We start from the raw sequence: 20,786 nt of genomic DNA, 5'->3' as shown, positions 1-20,786 counted from the left end.
GAAGAGACACCATAGAGGCTGATGGTCAGATGCTTGAGTTGTGGGTAACCACTGACCAGGATGCCAGCATTGATTTGATGGCTGGCAAGGGCCAGAAGGTGGCCGCTGTACCAACTGACCACAGTCAGACTGAAGCAGTAAAGGAACACGACAATAAATATTCCTCTTCAGAATCATTGGTTGAGAAGGAATCGGGCGTGGACAAATTAGAGATCTCTAAGAGATTTACAGAGCCCCATCAAGAATGGCAACAAGAAAAGGATTCTAGAAAGACTTGATTCTGATGTACAAAAGTTGACAAACCTTCAAATAACTCCTGAAGAGGAAGATGGAGATTACTGAAATGAGCAAAAAAGGGTAAAGGTATTGAATTTGAAAACGTGAAGGGGCAGCTGGAAGAAGCTGACGAGGCCATCACTAAGTTGTTTGACGTCAATCAAAAATTGATGAAGAACGTTGAAGATAGTCCTCTGTTCTCTAATGGAGTTTCTGGGGTAGTGTCTTATGAAAGTGGGAGTGTGAAAGTGGGACTATATCTATGGTGGCAATAGAACCAACCAGAAACACAAGAAAGCGCCCTTCTGTGCATGCATACAGCCCCCAACCAAGGGAGATTGAAGCAATGGAATTTCATGGTCCCATGGTATAGTTTTAAAGTAATGATCAGGCATTAGTTTTGTCTCATTGTCCATAAGTTTTTTCTTTTTAGAGAGCTGTACTTGTTTTGCCATATTTTATAGAGAGGAGTATTGGGTCTTGCTTAGTTTTGAGATCCTGCTGTAATCAAAGGAAACTCACTCTGATGGTGTTTGCTTTTTTTATCATATTATTTTTCTTTTACATATATATTGCTGCTTGTCTTTCTTATGCCGCAGATTAAAATAAAAATGCTTTATTTTTGTGGGATATCTTTGGCTTTAAACTTCTTTGGTGTTACAAGTTCTCGTAGACTCTGACAAAATGAGCTTCCATTCTACTTTCTAAGCTGCCATACGAAGATATGGCTGATTCACATAGTCTGTTAAAAACATACATACATTTCTTTTATGCAAGTCAATGAGAATAAGAGAAGCAATTCAGCATTTCATGTCATATATGGCTGGTGCCGGTGAAATTGCCGAAGCAAATAATTTTACAGATTGAAACCGTTCCAGACTTCCAACTCATTTAAACCAGACTGGCAGAACAAGAATCACTTTGGTGCAGCGGTCTGCTTGCTGTGCAACAAGTGTTTCACTAGGATATCCCTCATAGTCCTCCCCAACGGATCAACTTTCCTACAGCATTGTTCCCCATATCCCGAGTCATGATGACCAGAAAAAGCAACATCTGGTTGTAATATATCTCTACTGTCAATTTTATTGTGAAGTAAACAACATACCAAGATGATGCTCGGAAGTTTCCGCTTATCGGGTCTCCACATAACCTTGTTAAGGATTCTCCAAGTGCCCTTTAACTGCGTGAATGCCTTTACTGCAAGTGACCTTGCAGCCCCATGCACGGCATTGAAAGCGGAAATGGAAGCGGGGAGGCCATTGCTTTCATAAGGAGTTATGAGCCAGGGAAGCAGAGGATAGCCAACCCCGCCAACTAAGTATTCTCTAATCTCTACTCCTCCAGATAAAGTTCTAACATTTTCATTCAAACGCTGTCCACCTTCACAGAGCTTGAAAAATCCTGAACACTTTAAAAGTCTAGACACCGTCATGCCCCCAGGCCAACCAGTTACAATGTCAAGAAACCTCATCTCATGGTCAACAATTCCCTGCAAGAGCATGCTGTAGTTGTCCTCCAGGTCACACCAATCGTCTGATGTTTGAACGGTAGGAAGACTCAGAATGATGTGTGTACCATCTATGGCTCCACAACAATTGGGCAATCCAAAGGCTTCTTCAGGTTTGGACTTTATTTCTTCCACACTCTGTTGGAATCAACTAGGAGGCCCTTTTTTCTTATTTTGGTTTCTTAAATCGTATAGTTATCCTACGATTTATTTTTATACAAATTTATAAATAAATCCAATTCTAGACATGTATTTATAAAAAAACCTAAACACTATTGAAACATAGAAACACACCCAAAATCAACCCCAAAGTCAACAATTGTATATTTTTTGGGTGTGTTTATAAATGGGTTTTGAGTGTGTGTAATGACGGGTTTTGGGTGTGTTTATAAAGTGTTTTAGGTGTTGGGTTTTTTTATAATTTTAGCTCCCATTTTGGGTGTTTTAATGAAACTCCCTTATTTTTATTAGCATAGCAGGGCGGCTATACTTATTTTTACACGTGATGTTTAATTGCAGTGGGTAAAAAATAGTACAGCCGAACAGCTATAATCCGTGTTTTTACTTTTTTAAAAAAATAGACTTGGTTTGACACGTGGCGCCTAATCGATGGGGGTCCTTTTTATATTTAAAAATAGTATAGCCGGTGGCTATACTCGTTTCTTAAAACAATTAAAACCGTATAGCCGTATGGCTATACTGGTTCACACGTGGACGCCTAGTAGGCCATGGCTAGTGAATAGTATAGCCGAATGGCTATACCCGATTATTTTCTCATTTTAATAGCCGGGCGGCTTTACTTATTAAATTTTTTTTTTTAAAAATAATTCTCTTTAACAAATAGTATAGACGAGTGACTATAGCCTTATATATATATATATATATTGTGTATTTTTCAATAATACATTTTTGTCCTATATACATCTCAAGTTTTTTAAAAAGTAAACGTATAATAGTCGTATTGTACATGTATGTACGTATTTTCTAATGTTTTATACACATTTTTTGCAAAATTTTCAGTAAGACACACAAAATTCACGTATTATACAAATAATTCTCACATATTATTGAATAAAATAATATGTCATGAAAATTAAATTAAAATATTATACAATGGGCGATTAATATTTACTTGGGATATGTTGAAACTGGCAAAAAAAAACAATACGTCAATCACTTCACTCAGGTCAACAACAAAAATTATGCAGTGCAGTCTTTCTATGCCAAACTATCACCCTCGGCTTTGCAGTTTTGATGTCTGCAATGCCTTGAGAGACAATGCATATCTTACTAGTTAAAGCAAAAGGGACGGATAAGTGCCGAAACCAGTAAAATGATTACAAAATTCATGGATGCTATGTTATTTTGAATTATCAAGCTCAACTTCAATAATCTGCTAGCAAAAAAAACAACCTTGAATGAGCAATCTTTCCAATATCAAAGGTTAAAAAGCTGGCAGGAGTGCAAGAGATCGTAGTTCAAATTATTTTTGACCTTATTTTTCTCCTAGGAGAATGAACTCTAATCATTTAAGAAGTAAGAAATATATATCCACTCAAATAAATAAGAGAACAATAAACACAAAAGATATTAAGCCAATCGAACCAACTATAGATACTGTGGGAACCAATTAAATCAAAACCCTAGGTCAAATAATTCCTTCCATTTGGGGATTATTTGACCTAATTGGGAATTACTCAACCTAATTGGGAATTACTCAACCTAATTGGAAGTTACTCAATTTAATTGGGAGTTACCCAATTAAATTGAGAATTACCTAATTAAGTTGGGAATTGATTTGATTCCTACCCCAATTCCCAATTAAATGAGGAGTTACCTAATTAAATTGGGATTTGATTTGATACCTACCACGATTAGGGATTTGATTTACCTAAATAAATCAAATCCCTAATTAATCAAATCAATGCCAAATAGGGGAGGAATAATTCCCTTCCATCTATGGAATTATTCCTCCGAAACCCTAATCTCCGAGACCATTATAAATACTTGGCTACGCACAAAGGTGAAGGTACGTCTAAATTCCTACCAAACTCTGCAGAAATATTTCTCACAAACCCTAGCCACCACTTTCTTTTCTCTCGACACAAGGCTCCGCCACTACACACGGCTCCGGCCACCCGGTTTTCCTTGAAATACCCTACCTAACTTAGGCATCGGAGGGCCTTTGGCCAACACTGGTGTGGTCCTTTACCCGATCTGTTTTGCAGGGAGAAAGGGAAGTGGAGAAGACGAAGGAATATTAGGCGAATATTCTAGTGGGACGATATTTGTACAAACAAATTGGTGCTTTCATTGAGAGGACGAGATATATTCAAAGCGTGCTCAAAATCCATCTTTCACACATTTTTTTCAAACAACCATGGTTGATACAAGACGTACGAAGAGTAACGCCACCACGACGGGCCCATCTCATGGTTTCGTGGTGGAAACCTCCATGCAACAGCACGGAATCATGCCTGCCAACGCCCTGCAGCCGCCTTCTAGTGCTTTGCGCCCGCCTTCAATTGTCGGAATTGCGTAACACCGCACATGACCCGGACCTCCACAGCCAGGGCCGCGCGCGACACGAGCCGCTCGCCACGCCGCCGAGCACAAAGAATACCACACCACTTAACTCATCGGACTTGCCGCACACCCCATGGCTACTCGACATCGTCCCGTCTTGGAGAAGATCCATTCTCTCCCTCCTCTGCGATCACACTTGACATATGCACCTGTGTACGCGCCTAATGGAGCCCTAGCCCACATGCCGTTGGGCCCGATGCACACCACTCTACTTGACCCGAGCAGTCAGGTGGACCTTAACTCGCGGGTTGATCAACTCACACAGAAGGTCGATGATCAAAACAACCTGATTGGCCAGCTACTCAGGCAGATCAACTTGAATCAAGGCCCCAACCTTGGACCCCATGACGAGGAGAGAGGGCACACGAGCATGCGGGTGAGCAGTTCGAGAGGTCCTGTGCTAGTCGACAAGGGCAAACCGGCAGGGAAGAGAGCGAGATCGTCAGACGACGCAGACAACCGCGAGCCGACTCGAGCCGTCTCGAGGCTAGGACCCAGTGACCAATGTGCTCGAGAGGCTAGGCCCACAATCCAATGTTCGTGCTCGCTTAGGTCCACAAGGAGCTCGAGTTCGTGAGCGGTCGCGGCGACAAGCTGTGGAGGGATCCTCCCAAACTCAACCTTCTCTCCTGCCCCATCGGCAGGGCAACCAAGGGGATCGACCCTTGGGAGCCGGAGAAGAAGTCAGCCAATCACGTTCGAGGCACCGAAGACGTCGACCTGAACGACCTTCCTTGCAAGCAGAGGATGACGATCAACGCTCACCAACCCGCTCGAGGTCCGACCAAACTCAACCTTCTCTCCGCCCCATCGGCAGGCAACCAAGGGATCGACCCTTGGGAGCCGGAGAAGAAGTTAGCCCCACGGCCGAGGCACGAAGACGCCGACCAACGACCTTCCTTGCGAGCAGAGGGTGACGATCGACGCCCACCAGCCCGCCGAGGACCAACACGCGGCGACAAGCTGCAGAGGAATCCTCACAACTCAATCTCCTAATCGCCCACGAGCAGAGCACCTGGGATCGACCTTGGGAACCGAGGAAGAAGCTAGCCGCGCCGAGGCACCAAGACGCCGCCCAAGACTCCAACCCGCGAGGCGAGGATGTCGCAAAGCTAGTAAATGACCAACTCGAGGTCTCCGACTCAAAGGAAGCGCGGAGGAGGCCCTATGCAAGGAAATTGATCGAGTTGATCGCCGCCTTTACGGACGAGGTGGAACGAGCTCCGCCGCCGGCGGTTTACAACGCCATCCATCACTCCATTCAAGGGGGACTCACCGAGAGTTATTTGAGGCACTTCAAGAGCGCCATGATCCCGCATAAGGCGCACGACGCTGATGTGCAAAGTGTTCGCGGCGACTCGCGAGGAGCACCAGATTGGTTCCACACTCTATCGTCCGCTTCAATAGGCACTTCAAGGAGTTCGCCATCATTTTCACAAAGGAGTACACCTACAAGACGGCCAAGCATGCAGACCACCTGCTCAACCTGCGCAAGAAGCGACGAGTCTCTACGAGACTACCCGAGACGGTTTAAGGTCGAGAAGGCCAACATCATAGGATGCAACGACCAAGTTGCATCCTCACTTTCAAGAAGGGCTTGCCAACCGAGCACGAGCTATACCGGGAGCTGGCCATAACTCCAAGTCAAACCTTGGCGTAGTGTTCACGACGGCAGAGCGCTACGCACTTTGGGACGATGATCGATCACGCAAAGAAAGCTAGCAAGCAAGTTGACCAATTCGACCCGAACGCCCGAGCCAAAGCCAAAAGATACATGTTCAGCAAAGCCCGAGATAAGCAGATCGCGCGCCCCAGAAGGCTCGTAACAACAGGCTTTCACCAACCATCCGCATCCCAATCAACCAGATCCTAGCTCAGTGAAGGATGCCGTAGAGTGAGGAGACCACCACCCATGAAAGGAGACCTAAAAAGACACCACACCACCAATCACTCACCGCAGATTCCACTGGAGCACGGTCATTATTACATTACCAACAATGCAACGCTTGGAAAAGGCACCGGAGGAGCCCGTAAGGGCCACATTTGATTGCTGAGTTTAGAAGGCTATCCAGACGAGGATCGTGATGTAGCGCGCAGAAACCTCTCAAAAGGTCATTGACAACACTATTCTAGCCGACTCTAGAGTCCGGCGACCAAGGAGCGGCAGAGAAAGATCGCAGCAGACAACTTATGTCTCCCGTCACAACTGAGTACCAAATTGCGGGGATACACCTATCATCCGCCTTTCTGTAAGAATGACTTGTTCTGCACTGACCTGCCACATAATGACGCTTCTAGTCATTCAGATCCAAATTGAACAAGCGATCGGAAAGCGAGTTCATGTAGATGAGGCGGCAGCGCACACCATCCTCGCAACCTCATTGTTATCCAACAGGGGGTTCGAGCCCAAGATTAGCAAACTTGCCGATCGCTTCACCGCCTAAATGGGGCCACATCAATCACTATTGGAACGATCGACTTGGATGTCCACTCACTCATTTCCCTCCGGTGCCTTGACGGACGATCATCACCCGCAGGTTTCCCCTGCCCTGGCGAATTCGCGGCGAGTGTGATCGGAAGATCGAAAGAGGCCGTCCGCTTACACACATCAGAAGATCCGCTATCCCATCCTCGGATCGGATCGGCGCGCAGACTGCAAGCATGAGATGCACCGCTCAAGGGCTCAAGAGCAGCAGTGCAGCAGTAGCAGTCACAAGAATGACCAAGAATGCAAGGCCGCCAACGAAGCAGGGCAGAAGCGCTGAACGTATGGCAAGCCAACCCGAAAGGGAAGGAAGGTGCCACAATAGCTTAAGGAACCAGATCGAGACGAGGAATCCGCCTAAGGCTCCCTTGAAGAAGGTTGAAGCCCGGAAGACGCTGAGTTAGTACCCCGATCCCGGACCCATACAAAGAGGCGCGAGATCGCTCGCGCGTAATCCGAACAAGAAGGATCGAGGACGAGGAATCCGCCTCTAAGGCTCCCTTGAAGAAGGTTGAAGCCCGAGGAAGTCGCTGAGTTAGTACCCCGATCCCGATCACCAGAGAAGGAGGCGCAGATCGGCTCGCGCCAGAATTCAACCAAGAAGGATCGAGATGAGGAATCCGCCCTAAGGCTCCCTTGAAGAAGGCTGCTGAAGCCCGAGGAAGACGCTGAGTTAGTACCCCCGATCCTCACCACCAGCATAAGAAAGCTGGATCGGCTCGCGCCTAAGCCCGCATTTAGAAGATAGAGTGACCATCTTCCTCCGAACAACAAAGACATGTTCGCGTGGTCACCATCCGACATGCCTGGCATTGACCCAAATATCATCATCGCCATCGCTCCATGTCAACCCCGCTCAAGCTCAGGTGCAGAAGAGACGCGTTAACTTTGCTCCCGAGCTGGTCGCGATCATTGCCGAGATCGACAAGCTCTTAGCCACGGGCCATCAAGAGGTCTCCTACTTGAATGGTCGCTAACGTTGTTCGTGGCAAACAAGAAAAGGGAAAATGGAGAGTATGCGGATTACACCGACCTCAACAAAGCGTGCCCTAAAGACAACTTCCCACCGCCGAGAATCGACCAACCGTGGATTCAACTTCCGGCAACCAGCGCTCACCATGGATGCTTACTCCGCTATAATCAAATTATGATGTACGATGATGACAAGGCGAAGACCTCTTTCATCATCGAAAGAGGGACCCATCACATAAGGTCATGCCCTTTGGGTCAAGAACGCGGAGCAACCTACCAAAGGCTCGTGAATAAAATTTTCAAGGAGCAGATCGCAACCATGGAGTGTACGTGGACGATATGTCGTTAAAGCGCCCCGGCACTCATCTCAAAACCTCACCGAGGCGCTGCAAACCGGCTCCGCCAATATCGCATGAAGTCAATCCAAGTAAATGCACGCTCTGTATCATCCGCCGGCTCGGGTACTTAGTGACGCAACGAGGTATCGAGGCACACCCGCACAAATCAAAGCCATTCTTAGATGAAGTTTTCACAAGCTGAAGGAAATACAAAGCCCGACGGCAGAGCGCATTTTAACAGATTCTCTCAAAGTCTACCGACAGTGCACTCATTCTTCAAAGCTTTGAAGAAAGGACAAAAAGACAAATGGGACGTAAGAGTGCAAGTAGCTTTCCAGTAATCTAAAGACCTACCTTACTTCACCCTTGCTCTCAAAGCCGTGCCTGTGAAGACTTGTTCGTACTGGCAAGTCCAACTGGCGCCACTCTCTCATTCGAGAAGAACTCTCGGGCCCAACATCCGATATTCTACACGCCAAAGCTCTCCTCGATGCACAGACTCACATCTCAAATTGGAGAAGCCTATTTTGGCCCTTGTGGTTTCGAGAAAGCACTGACCTTATTACTAAGCTCACCGAGTCATCGTCACGACCGACTTTCCTTTGAGATCAATCCTCCACACCCGATGCTTTCAATGACTCATGAAGGTGGGCTATAAGAGCTAATATGACCTCCTCTCTACCGGCCAAGACTGCAATAAAGCTCAAGCCTTAGCGCAGACTTTGCTGTATCCACACCATCACCAAGAAGAGAAGTCGGAAAGAAGGAAAGTTCGAGAGAGAGCATAAGACCTCAATCAACTCGACCAACCAGAGACATGTGGCAGTGCCACAAGATCTGAGCATCGAACAGAGAAGGAGCCGAGCAGGCCTATTGCGCCATCATTTCACTTCGATGGAACCTCGTTAGAGCAAGCTTATCACGCTTGCTTCTCGGGCCTAAACAACGAGGCAGAGTACGAGGCGTTGCTCGCACCGGGCTTGCGCTGGCAAAGGAGCTACACAATCAAAAAGTTGGCCATCTACTCAGATTCTCACCGATCACAAGTCAAGCCTCGGAGAATACATGGCGCTGGCACCCAAGGATGATCTTGTACCTTGACAAAGTTCAAGAGTTGTTGAAGGCGTTTCCCACCTTCACCATCCAAAGAAGTTCCCGTAGAGCAGAACGCATGCGTATGCACCAGCAAGCGATCGCTACCTGATAACTGACGCTCCATCCCTTGGCCGAGCACCTTGACCACTAGCATAGGAGGCAGAGCACCGACCTGGACCCGTGCATCGCGAGGATCCGAGCCGGCGTGACCCAATTATTGACACCGGTGAATGGAAACTCCCTGAAGGACAAGTCCGAGGCCGTGTGAGTAAAGATACTACATGAAAGGCAGACATGCTTATCCGCAGATCATATTTACGCTCTCATCTCACTTGCATCGGCACCCACAACGCCGAGGTTCTCCGCAAGATACACGACTACGAATGTGGAAATCACGCGCATCGCTTGCTCAGAAGGCTCTCAGCATAGGCTATTTCTGGCCTACCATGCGCCAAGACTCCACGGAGTATGCTCGAAGATGTGATCGATGCCAACGCTACAAGCCGGTCCCTAGCCCGCTGAGGAATACCATATCCAGTAATACCCATGGCCATGCAGTGGGGCAATATTGACTTCCAGGGACCTATGCCGACGACGGCACCTTTGCCAACAAAGAGATGATGATCGTTGCACATTACTACTTCACCAAATGGATCGAGGCCGAGGCTTTATCTTCTACCAAGGAGGCCGATGTTGAACGAGTTCATCCGAGGAACATTATTTGCGATTTCGGTGCCTGCAATCGATAGTCACCGATAATGGTATACATGCTCAGCGGCAGGCGTGTCACCGATGCTTTGGTATGGCATCAAACAACACTGCTCAGCACCCCGATACCCGCAAGGCAATGAAGGCGAGGCATCCAACAAGATAGTGCTACGCCAAAGAAAAGACTGGGCCTGCGCAGAAGGAAATGGGTCGACGAGCCGCCAGAGTCCTATGGGCTTATCACACGACAGGAGATCGACCGAGAGACACCATTTTCCCGCCTATGGGAAGCAATCATTCCCACACATCAGCATCCCTTCCATGAGCATTGAGTGGTGGCGGCCTGATCTGCTTCAAGAAGAGCGAGAAAAGGCCATTGTTCGAGTTGACGCCCTACTACAACAAGAAGGCCAAGATCGCATAGCACCTCGAGACCTTGTGCTTAGAAAACTTTCATCACAAAGCACTCAAGGCGGGTCAAAAAGAGTGAAACCGAAGGCACGACGTGATCACCGATTCGGGCAGTAAGTTACACCCTTGATACTTTAGAAAGAGAAGTTCCAGACAATGGAATGCCCACCACCTTCGAAGATACTATCCATGAAACCTTCTCTTGATTGACCGGATTGGGCTGCTAGCAGAGCTTGACAGCAGCCTCCACGTACTTCCATTTAAGACGAACTACTTTTGATGTTACCTTTGTTGTCAATTTCCTTTATTCAATAAAGCGATGTATTCACACCAACATCAATACAAGAGCAAGCTTTTCAATGAAGTACTTTTTTGAGCATTATGTCTTACGAACATACACATGGCGGACCTGACCTCATCTCCATTGCAGACAGAACGGGCGCTTCTACTGACCACAACTCAATGGAGTCTTTTGGCTATGTCCTCGACATACGCTGCAGGCGAGACTAAACCTCATCTCCATGGCACAAGTCAGCATGTCGCTTACGGCACAAACTCAATGGAGTCTTTTTCGAGCATTTTGTCTCGACATACAGTGCTCGCAGCGATACAAGCCTAATCTCCATTGCAGCAGCATGTGGTGCTTCACGAAACACAAACTCAATGGAGTCTTTTTCGAGCGCTATGTCTCGACATACGCTCATGCAGAAAGCTAAGCCTCATCTCCATTGCATAAGGCCTTCACGAGCACAAACTCAATGGAGTCTTTTTCATTTTGTCCCCACGACATACGCCGCAGACGATAAGCCTAATCTCCATTCGTGTCGCCTTCACCAAGCACAAACTCAATGGAGTCTTTTTGAGCATTGTGTCCACGACATACGCTCGCAGCAGCGAGCCTAATCTCCATTGCACAAGTCGCCTCGACGAAGCACAAACTCAATGGAGTCTTTTTGAGCATTGTGTCCCCACATACGCTCGCGAACGAACCTCATCTCCATTGTAGACAAAGCAGCTACGCTTCACGAAGCACAAACTCAATGGAGTCTTTTTCGAGCATTTTGTCCTCGACCTTTCGCAGACGTGACATTTAATTCCATCCGGCAGGTCGCTTCACGGGCACAAACTCAATGGAGTCTTTTTCGAAAGCATTGTGTCTGACATACGCTCGTAGCTTACAAGCCTCATCTCCATTGCATAGAGAAGCCGGCGCACAAACTCAATGGAATCTTTATTTAGCATTGTGTTCCTTCGACATCGTCGTAGGCGACGAAGCTTTTTTACTCCAGGCACCCATTTCACGAGTGCAACTCACGGGATCTCTTTCAAGTTAGCTATGTTCCTGACGACACTTACAAGATATAGTGAGAATTGAAGTTGAAAGATAACTGAAAATTTCATAGCAAAGCAAGCCAACCAGCCAAATTCAACAAACAATAGGGCGGTCAACCAAAGACCACTTATTGAAAGAAAATTACAAAGTTCAAAAATAGCAAAAATGAACTACATCTACTAGGGGACTTCAGACAGGTGACTCTTAGCCGATCACATCCTCATCTGCGGGCAACGCCTCACTCTGCTAACCATCACCACCTACTCACCGCTTTGGCCGCTTGTTCCTTACTCTCCCGGACCCGTTGGGCTTGTCTTCCTCCGCGGCTTCATCCGCTCACCCGCTCTTCAGCGCCTCTACATCCACAACATTGATCCGCTTCGTGAGCAGGGGGCGATCAAGCTGGATTGCTACTCATCATCGCTATCTTGAGGAGGGCAGCAGGAGAAGCGCTACGGCGATCCGGGTATCGGCAAATATGTACGCGTGCGCAATCTCATGTTTGGACACCTCGTGGTTTCCACATGGTTGTCAAACTTGACCGCCTATCACGATCTTGGGCGGGCGTGAGCATGCGTTCGAGGCTAAAATAGGCTTGCTTGCGTTGGCGGCAGGTAGCCATAAGAGACTTGACTCGTCATCTTTTGGCCAACAGAGAACTCTTAAGTGCGGACATACTCTCCTTCATCTCGGAAATCCTCGCGTCATGGCGAATCCGCCTCGAGAGCTTCAGTCAGTCGGCATTCTTCTTCACCCGGCTACTGTCAATGCGAAGGGGCAACATCATCACGAGTCTGATAGCCCCAACAGCAAAAACCATCCCTTTTGAAGATGATACAGGCGCAGCTTCTTCTTGTTTATCCAAGGGAAGGCTCGAGAAGGCACAAAGATCGCAGCTCGATACACAGTGGTCAGTTAGCTTAGCACAAGCGAGATGGACTTGATAGAAAGCCCGTTTTCAGCAGATCGACAGCTCACCCCAGCAGAGTTATCGCCAATCCCCAAACCAGCAGATTGCCACGATCGAGGACTCTTTGCTCGGCACGACTCTTTAGCTTTCTTGCTGCGACTTGCAACATCGAGTCACCGCGCTTGATTGTTCGTGGTCCCTGCGACGGAGTCAGCCAGTGGTGGTGGGGCGTAGGATCCTTGCCGGCTTTGGTCCCGGACGACGCAGACGCCGAACCTTGCTTCTCAACGGCCTCCTTACAAGGCGGATCACAAGTTTTGGGCAATACGGTTGGCGACTTGAACAACATATCGAACTTCACGCATGCCGTTGGCTTAACACGCGCTAACGAGGCGTTTGATCCCACGAGGCCTCACGTGAAAGACTTGTTTGCGGCAAGAGAAGATCTCGCCCGCTGCAGACGTATCCATTGATCGAGCTGCGGCTCCGTCACGGCGGGTCCCGCACGCCTTTCTATCCTCGGGGACTCGGTCGATGACTCATCCCGCTCAAGCGGCAAGTCACTTAGCTTGTGCAACTTCCATCTTTCAATATCTTCGGGGGCAAAGCACCGACTTTCTTCTTCGATGTTCGCTCACATTCACGAAACTTGGCGGGATGCTCAAAGCTGCCGAACCTTCATCATGTCCGGTCGAGGACGAGCTGGATGGCGCCATACGCAGCGAAGACAAAAGTTGGTGACACACGACATGAAAAATCCTCAACAAACAGAGCGGACCAAAGGGATGCAACTTACCGTCTAGGGTGAGAGGAACGAGCGGACCGTCGCCAACCTCCTTCCCATCCGCATCATGACCTCCGGACACATCCTTGCTCCACACATGATCGCCTTGACTTAAACTATCAAACAACTTGGGTTTGCGCGCACGGTTGGGCATACTTCTCGCCGCCTCACCTCGAAGAAATAGAAGAATTCTGCCGTCAAACCTAGCTTGAAGAAGTGACTCAAATTTTCAAAGCAGATGACCGCTCGATAAACGTTTGGAGTACACTGGCTCGGGGCACACTCCATGGCGCAGCACATCCCTGAAAAATTTCGACATCGAAAACGTGAAGCCTAGCGAGAAATAGAAGGGGCGGAACGTGATGATCCCGCACTGGATTGTTCAATCCACCCGTGGTACGCTGTCGGATGAGGGCTCTGCTAACTTGACATGTACGTCCTGGGAATGGCGAAATTGAAAAGGGCACGCCATGTTTTGAACTGGGCCTCGGTGGTGACACGGTGCAGATTACAAACTTCTCTTTGGGAACTTGAGAGCCACCCCATAGGTACAAGGGTACTTGCGAGCTTGGTGATCGGCTCCTTCTTTCAGAAGACATGGTCATTGAGTAGCTGCAAAAATAACAAAGGAAATTGCAGGTTAAAATTCCTAGCTCGTGAACAAAAAAAATTTGGAAAAAAAGCTGAAAAAAAAAAAAGAGGCAGCCAAAGATGAATCGCCTAATACAGATCGTCTCCGACCGAAGATGCGCACGGTAACTCGCGTCTCCAGCCCGGTGCGAGTCTCGGTGAGTCTCCCACTCGGCGCCGAGGCTCGCCTGCATGCGAGGCCCGTGATGCGCCAGACCGCCCCAAATTGGAGCACGTGGCTGCTTGCCTGCGCGCAAGCCCATATCGCGCAGGGCCCAATTCTCCCTTGCTCCGGCTCTTGGTCCAGCCTCCATCCCCTGCCGGGCCCAACACATGCGATGGCTGATCCTCGCCACCTTCCGCACTCCCATCATACCCTAGTCCAATCACAAGGCACGGACCACCTCCTTGCAGCCAAAAGTCGAACAAAGGAAAAATATATATATTGCCCAAGACAAATTACCTTGGGTGTGTGACGAGGACAAAGCCAGATGAAGCAATTTTCTAAAGTTTTCTCTCTTAATCGAAATTGGAGGATCAAATTGTGACGTGAAAATAGTTTGAGGGAGCCCTATGTTTATATGATCAAAATTCCTTGACTCTACAAGGAATTTCAAACACTTCCATCCAACAGGTGTTCAGAAATTAGCAAGTAAAAGCCTCCTCCACGCAGAGCCCAAATTAAAGAAGGAAGTCCAGCTAAAATTGAAAGCCCAACAGACAATTCACATCTCCTACATGCCACCACGCGCCATGCAGAAGCTGGGGGGCATTTGTGGGAACCAATTAAATCAAAACCCTAGGTCAAATAATTCCTTCCATTTGGGGATTATTTGACCTAATTGGGAATTACTCAACCTAATTGGGAATTACTCAACCTAATTGGAAGTTACTCAATTTAATTGGGAGTTACCCAATTAAATTGAGAATTACCTAATTGCTGGGAATTGATTTGATTCCTACCCCAATTCCCAATTAAATGAGGAGTTACCTAATTAAATTGGGATTTGATTTGATACCTACCACGATTAGGGATTTGATTTACCTAAATAAATCAAATCCCTAATTAATCAAATCAATGCCAATAGGGAGGAATAATTCCCTTCCATCTATGGAATTATTCCTCTGAAACCCTAATCTCCGAGACCATTATAAATACTTGGCTACGCACAAAGGTGAAGGTACGTCTAAATTCCTATCAAACTGCAGAAATATTTTCACAAACCCTAGCCACCACTTTCTTTCTCTCTCGACACAAGGCCCGCCACCACACACGGCCCGCCACCCGGTTTTCCTTGAAATACCCTACCTAACTTAGGCATCGGAGGGCCTTTGGCCAACACCCCCCGGGTGTGGTCCTTTACCCCGATCTGTTTTGCAGGGAGAAAGGGAAGTGGAGAAGACGAAGGAATATTAGGCGAATATTCTAGTGGGACGATATTTGTACAAACAGATACCATAAGTATCAAGCAGCAAAAAAGCTTAAAAGCAATGGAGCAGCAGCAGCTTCCATACCTTCAACAATTATTCCCAGAAATTGCTGAGCCAGAGCAAACAGTTCTTAGCAATCATATCAGCCCACAAATTCTTTGTGTTAATAGAAAATAAAAACATAAAAGGAAAGATCTTACTAACCAAGCCACCACCTTCATCGTCATCAAAATCACCACCATTTGCTCCAAGATCTTGCATTCCAGCTTGGTCTGTAACAGCTGACACCTAAATAGAAAAATGAGGACTCAGGTAGATGAACTCCCAAATTACTTAATATATGTTTTTAAGCAAAACCATCCGTTTGGGAAACCATAAGGATGCACAATTATGTAACAACGCAACGACTTCTGAAAACCCGAATCTAAAGCATCATTCTAAGTGGCAACTCTGATCCACCCTATAAATCTCAGAATGATAGCAGTCGGTGACACATCACCACAACACATTCAAATATTTCAAAACACAAAAGCAAAAGAGGCTTCTATTCAGGAAATACCACAATAACTATTTAAGACCATGATACTAATAGTATTATCAACTAGTGCTTGTAGTTATCGGTAAAATTACGTGCTACAACAATCTGCACATTATGAGAAGTTCACCACATCAACTACGTGCTACTCAATGTGCGCATTAACAAAAACCCCAGCTCATGCACTATTGCACAGTAGGCCTGCTGGGTTTCGCTACCTTACAGTGATCACACTGTATAATCCATTTGGACAGTGAAAGGCTGAACAGAGTCACCAACAAAAAATTCCAACAATCAAATAAATACATGCCATGTCCAAAAAGCATCGCCAAATTAACCAGAGGAACTAACATACCAGTAACACACACAACCTAATTGATGAGCTTGGAAAGAGTACACAATGCAAGCATATTTCTGGAGGAAGAAGTATAATAACAATATAGTAAAGTGCCATTACCTTAATTAGTCGACCTGCAATCTCCAATTTTCCATTCAAACTCAGTGCATTTCTAGAATCTTCAAGACGTGAGAACTGCAAGCAACTGATTCAATGAGTTTGATTTATTCAATACAATTACAAGGAAATCATATCCAGCATCTGATAAGAACAACTGGAATGGAATTGAACTAAAAGGAAGGGGGAAAAAACATTGCCAACCCAACTTCATTTCATTGGCCTTTCAGGTTTTAAAATATTGTAAACTGAAATTGTATGATGGGTTGACCCTTAACCCAACCCATGCCCGCACCTAGCTAAGGATTTGGCAGTTGGAAGTTTTTGGTGCCCACTCTTCTCAGTTTGAGTTGGGAAGAAACTTGAAAGACAATACACTATATTCTTATTAAATTCTGGTGCAGTAGAAGACCCAATCAAGAAAAGGTGTGCATTTGTTTAGAGTCGATTTCAAATTCCATCTCCAGCTACAACGAACTGGTAGTTGACAGTTTTCTTTTTCTTTCCTTTAATAAATTTCCCCTCCATGGATTTGGACTTGAAAATAAATATAAATAAATAACAGAACTGAAGGATGCCAACAGTCTTTGAAGTTTTAATTAAACCATGTTATGGATTGCTTGTTGGTTGACCTTTGGCTTAATATAACTAGCTGCATGCAAACATTTATATATTTATTCTATATCCAGGCTGCTTAAGTTGAAAGTTGTAGTCAAACAGACCTGCACAACTCCAAAACCTTTGCAGTTAGTTTCTTCAACAGGTAACTGAACCAGTTCTACAGGACCAAATGGTCCAAAAACCTGCATATATATATATATATATATATCACATATTAAAGGGTGAAAGTCAAAATGCAAAAAATATTCACAATTACAAAGACGAAATTAGGAAACTGTGAACAGAAGTGCTCAAAAGCAACAAAAAAATTACATAACCAACAGCAAGCTTGATTATGTACATTATCTGATGCCAACATTAGAACTGTGTCAGAAAAGTAATCACCTGGCGGAGATCGTCTTCTTTTATATTGGTATGGAGATTTCCAACATACAGCCTTCTAGCTCCGCCAGAATATGGGCCTATCATCACACCTGGTCCGCTAACCACAGATGTTGATTGAACCAGATTCTTCTCAGCCTCTGATGGCTTCACCATCAGTGGTTGACCAAGAAGAGGCTGACCAGAAAGTGCAATCGCCATAGGTACCGACATTGCATCATAAAACTCAATATACCTACAAACTAGAGAACATTAGACTCTTGGATAATCAAAAACCAATTGCCACATATAGATGCATATAATAGCAAAGTTTACTGGAGTCTCCACTGTAGTTCAAAAAGGGGAAAGAAAAATGTCCTATATGATATATCTGATCATCTTGACCACCTAGAATAACCTATAGTATATACTATATGTACCGCTTTTAGTACAAAGGCGATCAATATCATCAAAAACTTTCTAAGATGATGGTGCAAATTTTGAACATTGTAAATGATGTGATGATTCTTCGTACTGCACAAGAAAACGTTGGAAAAAGGAAGATGCAGCCATCAAGAAGGAAGCAGGAACTGCCAACCATTCCAAAAATGACCAAGCGACATTAAAAGGATAGTCTTATTTGAACCTTAGAATGAAATCTTTGGCTTCTTGTCAACACAACCATACAAATTTTTTCATTAACAACCGGATAATTTAAGACTCTCACATCATCTTAAACGCTACCATTGCATAATGGGTAATTGTTAAAGTGAACCTTCTGTTAATAACCATCCAAAGCTTTTGTCACCAAGACATAAGAAAAACTTTCCCAACTCCCTTAGAACGTCTTGAATTGCGATCCATAATGAGGCGTACATCGCAGACCTAAAAATACACAATTCAGAGCTATTAGATAGACAATCATAGAAATATACTAACAATTACATCCACAGAAGCACTTAATGGAAAACGTTATGGGTTTCCAGTATTTGGTTTAGTTGAAGCACTGCATCAGATAGTGTTAGGGTGCCCTTGAGAGCAGAAGGTGAAAATATAATGCATTTACATCAAGAAGTCCCTTTTAGCTAAATAGTTTAAGATCTTTATCTACCATCCTCTATGATTTGTTAAATGAACATGAGATAAATAAACGAGAAATGTACAAACCTTGCCAGCCCTTGAGAATAACTCGTATACATCTCTTTCATCTGCCTTCAGACAAATCTGTCAAAGTTGTTCACCAAATCATAATAGTTAAGATATGAGAATGTGAAAGATAGAAAGTTCAAGATAACACCATAGAATGCATGCACCAACATATTTGCTCTTCTATGGACCTGACTTGTGCTTCACTGCTTCAGCTTCCCAATCTCAAGCTCAAATTTGCAGCTAAATTTTTTCAATTTCTGGTTTCAGGCTTTCAGTCAATCGCAGTGTTTGAAAATTGGCCTAGGCGGTCGCTATGCGGGCGCTAGGCGGCTAGGATGTCGCTAGGCGGCTAGGAGGTCGCTAGGCGGGCGCTAGGCGGCTAGGCGGTCGCTAGGTGGCTAGGCGGTTGCTAGGCGGGCGCTAGGCGGCTAGGCGGTTGCTAGGCGGGCGCTAGGCGGCTAGGCGGCTAGGCGGTCGATAGGCAGCAAGGCGGGCGACTAGGCGGGTTGGGTCTTCTTTCGCTGGGACGAAGCAGTGACTGCGAGTGCAAGTTCCGTCCTCTGCGAGTGCAAGCTTCGTGTTCTTAAATAATATATTTAAAGTGTCTAGCCGCTCGGCTATACTGTTAAAATATTCGAATGTATTTAGAAATTATAGCCGAACGGCTAAACGTTTAAAATATTCGGAAGAGTATAGCCTCAAGAAAGCGCCCTTCTGTGCATAAGTTTTTTCTCATTGTCATGAGTTTTTTCTTTCTGTACATGCCAGGCCCCATCTTCTAATCAAAGGAAACTCACTCTGATGGTGTTTGCTTTTTTTATCATATTATTTTTCTTTTACATGTATATTGCTGCTTGTCTTACTTATGCCGCAGATTAAAAAAGCTACATCTGGTTGTAAATCTCTACTGTCAATTATATTGTGAAGTAAACAACATACCAAGATGATGCTTGGAAGTTTCCGCTTATCGGATCTCCACATAACCTTGTTAAGGATTCTCCAACATACCAAGATGATGCCCTTTAACTGCACGGCATTGAAAGCGGAAATGGAAGCTGGGAGGCCATTGCTTTCATAAGGAGTTATGAGCCAGGGAAGTAGAGGATAGCCAACCCCTCCAACTAAGTATTATTCTCTAATCTCTATTCCTCCAGATAAAGTTCTAACATTTTCATTCAAACGCTGTCCACCTTCACAAAGCTTGAAAAATCCTGAACACTTTAAAAGTCTAGACACCGTCATGCCCCCAGGCCAACCAGTTACAATGTCAAGAAACCTCATCTCATGGTCAACAATTCCCTGCAAGAGCATGCTGTAGTTGTCCTTCAGGTCACACCAATCGTCTGATGTTTGAGTGGTAGGAAGGGTCATAATGATGTGTGTACCATCTGTTGGAATCAACTAGAAGGTCCTTTTTGTTAAAATATGAATATGGTTTGAATGTATTAGGTTTTGTTTTATTCTTCTCCATAAGGAGATATATATATATATATATATATAGGAGTTTACATTAGGGTCTTATAAGGAATTAGATATAGTAAAGAATTAGGAAAGTATCTCCTAATTGTACAATGATTTATCACTTATATAAAAATAGGAAAGTAAATCCCTTAATTAATTAAGGAAGTAAATCTCCTTGATGCTTCCTTAATTAATTAGGAGACTCATGTCAATACTCCTCCTCAAGTTGTGCATATATGTCACCAATGCCTAACTTGGTAAGTGAGTCATGAAATACTTTTCCACAAACAGCTTTGGTTAAGATATCTGCTAGTTGATCTTTTGATTCACAATAATTCACAAACTCCGTGAGCCATTCCTCGATACTCTGCACTAGACCGAGAAATTGCATTTTGCTTTTTACTCCGCTAAGTGACTAGGTTACCTCCCACAAATGTAAAGTAACATGAAGTAGAGCGTCTATCTGTAATAAAACCAGCCCAATCAGCATATGTGTATCCAACAACTTCAAGATCTCCATTTTTTGAGAACATTAATCCTTTCACAAGGGCTGACTTTAAGTATTTTAAGATCCGATTAATTGCATTCCTTTGGTGGTGGTGATAGAAGCAAGAGTCTGGGTAACCAGGTCAGTAGGATTGACCGCATGCTTCGTGAGTCTGCAATAAGATAGAGAATCGTATGGGTTCCTGACATCGCAGCAGAAGTAAGATGTATATGAGAAGGTGAGGAAAGTGATG

At 45.3% G+C, this 20,786-nt stretch overlaps 1 protein-coding gene and 1 pseudogene across 4 annotated transcripts; both read right to left on the bottom strand.

Annotated features, from left to right (window-relative positions):
• Positions 1-1,031: 1,031 nt before the first annotated feature.
• On the bottom strand, positions 1,032-3,133 carry LOC103334602 (protein ANTAGONIST OF LIKE HETEROCHROMATIN PROTEIN 1 pseudogene; annotated as a pseudogene).
• On the bottom strand, positions 2,612-19,133 carry LOC107881325 (uncharacterized). Of its 4 annotated transcripts, XM_089053827.1 has the most exons (8): positions 18,754-19,133; positions 18,604-18,660; positions 18,212-18,321; positions 17,461-17,692; positions 17,178-17,258; positions 16,459-16,533; positions 15,671-15,754; positions 2,612-3,176 (listed from the first exon to the last, which is right to left on the bottom strand). In XM_089053827.1, the coding sequence occupies exons 3-8, from the start codon at positions 18,226-18,228 to the stop codon at positions 3,144-3,146; spliced, it is 522 nt and encodes a 173-aa protein (XP_088909953.1). In that variant the 5' UTR covers positions 18,229-18,321; positions 18,604-18,660; positions 18,754-19,133; the 3' UTR covers positions 2,612-3,143. The 4 variants fall into 4 exon arrangements, with proteins under 4 accessions (XP_088909953.1, XP_088909951.1, XP_088909952.1 ...); XM_089053825.1 differs by lacking the exon at positions 2,612-3,176 and having other exon boundaries at positions 15,493-15,754; positions 18,754-19,041; XM_089053826.1 differs by lacking the exon at positions 2,612-3,176 and having other exon boundaries at positions 15,493-15,754; positions 18,774-19,041.
• Positions 19,134-20,786: the final 1,653 nt, after the last annotated feature.

The sequence above is a fragment of the Prunus mume genome, linkage group LG6, assembly GCF_029339155.1.
Source record: "Prunus mume cultivar Tortuosa linkage group LG6, ASM2933915v1, whole genome shotgun sequence".
In the NCBI taxonomy this organism is placed as follows: Eukaryota; Viridiplantae; Streptophyta; class Magnoliopsida; order Rosales; family Rosaceae; genus Prunus; species Prunus mume.
This window is presented reverse-complemented; position numbering and strand designations above follow the sequence as displayed.

Bases quoted from the DNA above. Each gene is read 5' to 3' on its own strand.
- LOC107881325 (XM_089053825.1), bottom strand. The intron at 17,259-17,460 runs GTGATTACTTTT...ATATATATGCAG, and splicing joins AAGAAGACGATCTCCGCCAG to GTTTTTGGACCATTTGGTCC. The intron at 15,755-16,458 runs GTAATGGCACTT...TTTTCTATTTAG, and splicing joins TTGCAGGTCGACTAATTAAG to GTGTCAGCTGTTACAGACCA.